General features: G+C 50.0%; 1 protein-coding gene across 1 annotated transcript; it reads right to left on the reverse strand.

The window, feature by feature from the left end:
* Positions 1-4375: 4375 nt before the first annotated feature.
* On the reverse strand, positions 4376-5074 carry BBBOND_0001570 (hypothetical protein, conserved; the record flags this gene model as incomplete). Its single annotated transcript, XM_012914998.1, has 1 exon — positions 4376-5074. One exon carries the CDS (start codon positions 5072-5074, stop codon positions 4376-4378), a length of 699 nt encoding a protein of 232 aa, XP_012770452.1.
* Between the last annotated feature and the right edge of the window lie 2828 nt (positions 5075-7902).

Raw genomic sequence — 7902 nt, forward strand, 5'->3', positions numbered from 1 at the left:
CTGCGATGACACCTAAACCTTACTCGCACAGGCCCTTTATATATCGCTAAAAGCAACAATTACGTTACACTTATTTTGCGTCAGAGAAGATCGTTTGTGCCGCGAGCCTGCGGTTGGAAGGCCACTGTGTCGAGCGCGGCAAAGAGGTCGTGTTCAGGAGTGGATGTGCGATTCTTTGCAGTACTTATGGCGAGATTCTCGAAATCCAAAATGTCGTCGGCAATAGTGGTTTTAGGCGCGTTGCTCGCCTGAGACTCCTGAGGTGTGCGGATGCTGCTGACGGGGGTGAAGCTGTCCAAAAGATCGAAGGCGGGGTTTGTGAAGTCGCTGGGGATGCTCCTCAGGGGCTCGTTCTGATTGTTGTCATCCGCTTTCACAACGTCACTGGCGAACAGGTCCAACTCTGATGCGCTGCTAGTATTTACGCCCTCGCCCGCAGTAGGACTTTTCCGTTCGGTAGGGCTCGTGGTACTGATCAGGTTGACATCTCTCGAAGGCACATTCGCCGCGCTATTCAGCAGTTGCATCACCCTGTATGCCTTGTTTTCAGCTGGCTCTCTCGCGCATTTGACCAGATGGCTGCAGCTCGGTGGCGAGATGGCTGATGACATCGTCCGCCATATTCGCGCGCACGATCAGCGCCTCGAAGATGCAAAGAATCCTCAGCTGCAGTTGCCACCTGTTCGCCCTGTTGTTGATGCTCCGTAAGAGTTCATCCACCACATAACGGACGTTGGCGTCCTTCAGTTGCATGAGGAAGTCGTCGATTATCTGCTGCGACGGCGAGACCTTGATACCGCTGAACGTGAGAATGTCCTTCACGAGCTTCGACTCAATCTCGCCCGATACGTCCTCCACCGTGCTGTGCTGCGCGTGCGCATCGGGTATGAGCGACGGCAACAAGGTACGTTCCGGCTGGGTGTTGAAACTTGGCTGGACGAACGCTGGGACGGGTCGATGGGTGTTTGCGAAGCTGCCTGCGTACGGTTCTTGCATCGTGCTTTTGCGTTTGTCAAAGGCCGACGTGACGTGCCTCTCGATCTGATCCAACGTCGTCGACGTGAATGCCGAACTGACGCGTTCTATCTTGTCCATTATGGAAGTTGGAATGAACCTATTGGCGACATCGGAGATTACCTTGAAAGCCTGGTTGCTCGTGGACTTGTTTACAGGCGTCTTCGATTTGAAATTACCGAACCCCTCCATTTTGCGACCGGCACCGGCATTACCGTATGCTGGGCTGCCCACGGCGGTGTTGCCAAATCCCATATTACCCACGCCGCTGCTAGCAATACCGCCCTGATTACCGTAGGCCGTGTTGCCGAAGCCAGTGCTAGCAATACCGCCCTGATTACCGTAGCCCACCGAATACGTGTTCGGAAGGGAGTAGTTTTGATTTGCAGGATTTGTGCTCCCGAATTGATTGTACCTGAAGACTGGGAAAATGGCATGGTCCCCAAGGCGATCATGCGGTTTTGAAGAAGGATAACAAGGGGAAAACCGCCACGGGCGAAGCCGTTTGCTGGCCCTATATTCACCTTAAGAGGGCTCCACCCCCTTTTCGGACATCTGACAAGGTAATCCCCCCTTTGGTCCCCCGTAAGAACCCTGTTACTACCCGCCTTTATAACGGCTGACAAATAAACACCCTGTTCCCGGTGAACTCCTCCGGGAACCGGGGCCCAAGGTTTTTCAGCAATTTCAGGCATTTGAACTTTATGTAGTGTCCATTCCGCGGTAATTTTAGCAGGGGAAAATTCTTAACGGTCGGCATATTAAAGGTTTTCCGAGGAAAATTGGGGGGAAGTCCTGGGTACACATCCCCGGGGATGGCTCGAAGTCGCCGAGGTGGCTCTGCTAAACAGTTGCGCTGGAAAGCGCTGAGCACCTCTTGTTGCGCCATAGGGTTGGCGTTAGCTCTGGCTCTGCCGTGATTCGCTCCACCCTGGGAAGCGAAGAGTGCACCAGTAAAGAGATACTCTGCATGGAAATAGTACTCGCGAACCGCTGCGATGAGGATGTGTGTATATTGAATCCGCAGACGCTTTGGTGCGGGTTTAAACATACGTTCTGGTGGTGAGCGATGTCCTCCTGCGTGGGTTACAGGCGGACCGACTGCGCGGCGCAGACATGAGGCAAAAAAGGGCAGATAAATTAATATCAGATAGACGGGAAGTAGACTTATTGAAGTATGGTTATCGTTATGCAGATTCCAGTGGCGGCTAATCCCGAGAGGCCGTAAACGTATAGATACAGATTTTCGACACTCAGCCTTTCCACATCGGCCGCATCTCCATCCGCGCCTTTACCGGTCTTGTACGGAGGCGACCATCGCCATTCGCCTCTGACGGATCCGACTGGGCTCACATTTTGTCGTAGCAGTGTTGCCGTCGCTACATCGCATCTGCCTCCGTTCGCCTCTCCGACTGCATATAGGTCCGCTAATACCCTGGCCTTGAAGGGTCGCAGCTGCGTAGCATGTGACGTGCTGGGTGATAGTGTTTCGCACCTTGAATTGTACGTGTTTTACCATGTAGCACAGGTTGTTCCTGGTGACCATGTCGGTGACGTAAAACTTCCCATTCACGCTCACGACCCGGCCTGTATCGGTGCTTGAGCACGAACTATCCGAATGACCGTCGTTATGTACATTGCGATAGTTCTCGTTGGCGCTGCGGCGATCGGTTTTCCACAGTAGGCAGTTGACTCCGTGGAGAGGCAGCGGATGCAGCGTTTCGAATAACGTGCGAATTTGGGGCTCACGCCGCGCAAAATCGGAAAATATGCTTATAGTTATGTCCTCCGGCTTGGGAAAGCGTTTCTGATGTGAATGCCATGGGTACTTGTCTATGCTTGGCCAGTAGTACTCTGAGCGTTGTGTGCGGTAATGTGTGACACATACGAGGAGTACGTGGATTACGGGCACGGTATACAGGTTTGTACTGCCAATAGTAGGGATAGAGGATGTTTTTGAGCGGACGCGGATGAAGACGGTGTGTACCAATTGCGCTATGGTAATATATCGTCTTCGTCGTCGCTGTCACATTACCGCCTCTCCTGGATGCCATCCCAAAATACTCAATGTGTGCGACGCTGCGTTGCCGAGCATTGTAAGGCGCGCTTCACAGCGTTTCGACCTAGCTTACTCGAAATTGCGCAGGTCGATAATTAAAATGCCCCCTGGACCGGGCTGGGGGAAGGGTATCACTTCCTTCGCATGGAAAGATTTCGGTTTGATTCCCGAGAATTCCATTTTTCAAAGACCCTCCTTACTTCATACAATGCCGGAAAAGTTTCTTTAAAGGGTTAGGGTGGAACAAGACTACATATCATCAGTTGCTTTGAATTTGACCTCGCTCGGGACATGAAACTTTTTAAATGTGATGCATCCAACGACATCGAACTTGCACGATGCTTGGCTACTAGAACGCTGTTTACGGTATTGGATGCCACAATCGATTGTTGCATGGCGGCCATATTCTTAAGTGAAGGATTTGACCCGAGAAGTAATCGAGCGTCTAGTGAAATACCATCCCCGCCCACAAAACTGGATCATAAGGGCGAAGAGAGCCTATAAGAAAATGCCTCACCGTGCAATAACAAACGAGCAAAGATGATGCCAGCGTCCACAATATAAGCATATACACAGGAATATACTAATCTTTGTTTCAGGTTGTATGGCATCGTATCTGGACATGTTTGACCATGTCAGCCGCTGCCGCTAACTCGTCTCACTACCTTCGCGCCATTTATATAAACTGCCAGCTCAACGTCGTGCTGATTACGAATATCAGGCGTCCAATCCGTGATGGTATCCACCCTTTCTGGGCAATGTGACTATTCACAGTCATAGTAGCCTGGGTTTCGTGTTCCACGTCGGATGGATTGGCGTATTGAAACTCGGCACTTGGTTCGAACTGCCCATTTGAGATACTCCGCCGTCTACGTGGTTCAGATGCCTAATGTCTCTCACGCAAGATGGTTTTGATTAGTCATTCCGATATGCACGATGACGATGGTCTTCCTCAGACATACGGATGGCTTGTCAAACATTCCCACTATTTACCGATATGGGCGGATTGCCGGGCGGAATCCTGCACTACGGCCACGAATAAGCTTATAAATACGTCCACGGCATTGCTTACTGCTGTACTTATTAGTTTAACCGATTAGCAGTTTACAACAATAGGCGTAGGGGATTTACACTTATATCAACACATACTTAATAAGCGGTGTGAGAATAGGCCCTACGACAAGCCGAATAAACATGACATGTAGCCCATCAAAGTGGAATAGCCGCTCCTAAATCAGATACTGTGGGCGTACCGGGATAATACATGTTACCCGACCCGAGCGCAGTGTATGTGCTAGACGGTCAGCGGAATCCTATCTTCATGGAAGCGTCTATGGGCTTCATGTTAACGTCAAAATCAACTTCCGATACCGGATAGTTTCCATGTTTACCAGCTCCCAAATCAGGATTATTCGATCCACAGAAAGCCCAGAATCCTGTGAAGTCGCATAGCGTTATCAGTGTTCGTAAATATAGACCTCTCAACGCTTTGGGGACATCAAACCCACTCATGCCAGCGCGGCGTTGTGGCTCTACGTAACCCAATGCTTGTATCAACTGCTGCATACGCTTACAAGCAATAAACGGCGGCAATCTCAATTTCGCAGCAAACACAGCAGCATTCAAAGATGATATGCTTGCCCGTAACATGGGCGCAATACCCACGAAGACAGCTGCGCAATCTTCCGGCTTTTGGGTACATGATTTACTCCACGTAGCCTCTGGACTGTAAGCAGACTCGTATTCGCCTGGGCTTTTAATATCATCCAAGAATATCTCGGTACCATGAACAACTTTGCCAAGGTTCTCCACAATGGCTCCAGCAGTGATACCCTTGCCCTTTACGACGTTCTCATCGGATTCGTCAACAACCCGAAAGTACTTAGCTAACCCTCCAGGTGATTTATTAATAAGGTCGTTGTACCGTTTAACCAGCCCTCCTACGAACCACTGGTTCCCAAGCTCCGGTTGATCCAGGAACTTTAGTAACATGTTTAACATCTTCGAGGGCCGGCATCTCCATCTTGTCAACAGTTTTGTCTGCCAGGGAACTGAAGAGTGCGGCACACAATGCTGCTACGTTGCTTTTAGCATCATCTCCCTTGACGGCCACCAACCAGTCAATGGGCTCCCTGAAGTTGCGAGGGACATTGGTCAACGAATTGTATACCATTTTGAAGGGTTAGTTAAATTACGCAATTATTGTAATGAAATCGTGTGAATATCGTGCCTATCTACTAATTGCGTCGCGAAGATCCCGCGTATGTAATAGGAACACTGAATGGAGGTAATGTCGTAATAGCGGGGAAGGACAAGACAAGTGTTGTTGCCTTCTAATACATATGCGCTTTAGCACGGTATGCGAATTCTTCTTAATGCGAACGAGGCAGACCTAGGCAAAGCAACGGCGACCCAAGTGCCGTATCGCAGCCAGTTCTAGACAATAAGCGTGGCATGTACTATGTAAAGCGCGAGTGATAGACGTGCATAAGTTTTAGCCAAAAAGGGCGTATACAGTAGCTCTGCATGTTGAATCAATGTGTGACAATGTGTAGATATTTCAACAATGTTGCAAGTGGTGTGTTGCTGCGCTTATGGAGTCGCGCGTTACTCGCTGTTGATCGACCTCGCAATCATTCGGTGACGGAGTCAGACGATTCTTCTACTGTCTAACGTGCGCATCGTAATTGTTTTCTGCTTTAGGTGATTGCGGCAACTGCGATTCCTAAGGTTTCTTGGCATGTAACAACTTCAGACGATGGCACCGTTGGTCGCCTTCCCTATAAATCAGGCATCATATCAGCGGTGATCGGCGGTTGCTGCAGAGTCTAGTGCACAATTAGTTTAGGTACTGCTGTGTGTATGCGTACGATCTTGTGTGTATGTGCGTCCTTCACATGTGTATTCTTGGGGGAATAGTTTGTTGGTTTGTAACCTAATCGTACGGCTCTACTAGTAGGTGTTAATTGCGGAACATTGCAGCTCCTATGCGACGTTCTATAAAGCCTGAGGGAATCTCGAAATTTGACGCAATCTTCCACGGCGGGATTCCTGAACCGCAGTTGTACACATTCCCATATATCGTTTGCCCATACCAATGTGAGCTCATTTGGATTTCAATTGAAGGTCATGCCTCCAGTTCAGGCTGCCACGTTTCCGCCGCACCCATATACCACGCTAATGGTCTAACAACGGTCTGTGTGAACCACGGTGTAGGATTAAGATGCAGTAGATTCATATCGATTCCTCAAGAGACACGACATATCACATCACATGGGTACTCAAACAATCATTCGCATTCCGTACATTCATCTGGCGGACGCGTCACCGAATCTTACAAGGCGTTGTCGTGCTGCCGACTTTAGCGATCGCCAGACCAGAGCATAAACAAATAAACCGACGCATTCATGTATTACATTACTTTCTAGTTGCTGCTTAGGTGATATGCGCTTGTTATTACTGGATGTAAGCGTGTACAGCAAGGGTGAAGTGCACAAGGAGGGTAGGAAGCACTGCGTGAACGTCGTCCCCGTCTTTTCTTCATCCAGGCTGTCGAATAGTTCGTGCCCACGCTGCCACCTTCACGTGGCGATTCCCGCGGGTGCAAAGAGCTATTTACAAGCCTCCTTCACTCTCAGAATTATGGTCTTCTTCAGGCGGAAGATCCTCTGTACCATCCTCACTGCCTGCACTAAACGTGTCGTTTGAACTCTGTTCCACGTCTTCACGCGCATTGTCGTTTTTGTCACGTTCTGAATGGTGCTTTTGGGGGGGAGGTCCAAAATGAATCAGCCGGTCTAGATTCTCCGCAATATGCTTGACAAAAGTGCTTATGTCTTCGGCATATTTGGCAGTGTCAATGATAACCTGTTCCATATTTCTACTACCGCAACTCTCAGAAGTGCTGCTAGAGTTGCGGTCATACTCACTACGAAAACGGAAACGTTTCTTTATAGGGTTCCAGAATTTACGCTAAGCCTTATGACGTACACCCCTTATATCCTGCTTCTGAATCATCTTTGCCGGCGCCGCTACCCGCTTACCGTAAAAGTTAGCCACGGCCTCTAATCGCTTCTTCTGACGCGAGTATGCCTCTTGTTACCTCTGCACTGTGGACGTTTGCCGCTTGCACCCGCTATTTCTGATGAGGGTGTGGCGCCTGCAACAGCCTCTTGTGGCAAGGATTCACGGCGTGCAACAGGCACTTGTGGAATGAATGGGGGGGGTGCAACAGCTGCTAGTGACGGGAATATGTCTCTTATACCCGCTGCTAGTGACGCGAGTATGTCTCTTATACCCGCTTCTTGTGACGCGAGTATGTCTCTTATAGCCGCTTCTTGTGACGAGAATCGGTGGCCTTCATACGCTGCTTGTGGCGCGAGTGTGCCGCTTGTTGCCGCTGCTTGTGACGCGAGTATGTCTCTTATACCCGCTGCTAGTGACGCGAGTATGTCTCTTATACCCGCTTCTTGTGACGCGAGTATGTCTCTTATAGCCGCTTCTTGTGACGAGAATCGGTGGCCTTCATACGCTTCTCGTGGCGGGATTGCGCTGCCTTCATACGCTGCTTCTGACGCGAGTATGCCGCCTGCACCAGCTGATGGTGGCGCGAGTATGCCGCTTGCACCCGTTGCTTGTGACGCGAGTATGTCTCTTATACCCGCTGCTAGTGACGCGAGTATGTCTCTTATACCCGCTGCTAGTGACGCGAGTATGTCTCCTATACCCGCTGCTTTTGACCAGAGTTTGCCCCTTGTTCCCGCTGCCTGGGACCCCAGTATGTCTCCTAAACCCGCTGCTTTGGACCCGAGTATTTCCCTTTAACCCCC

This window comes from Babesia bigemina, scaffold Bbigscaff_62612 (genome assembly GCF_000981445.1).
Source record: "Babesia bigemina genome assembly Bbig001, scaffold Bbigscaff_62612".
In the NCBI taxonomy this organism is placed as follows: Eukaryota; Apicomplexa; class Aconoidasida; order Piroplasmida; family Babesiidae; genus Babesia; species Babesia bigemina.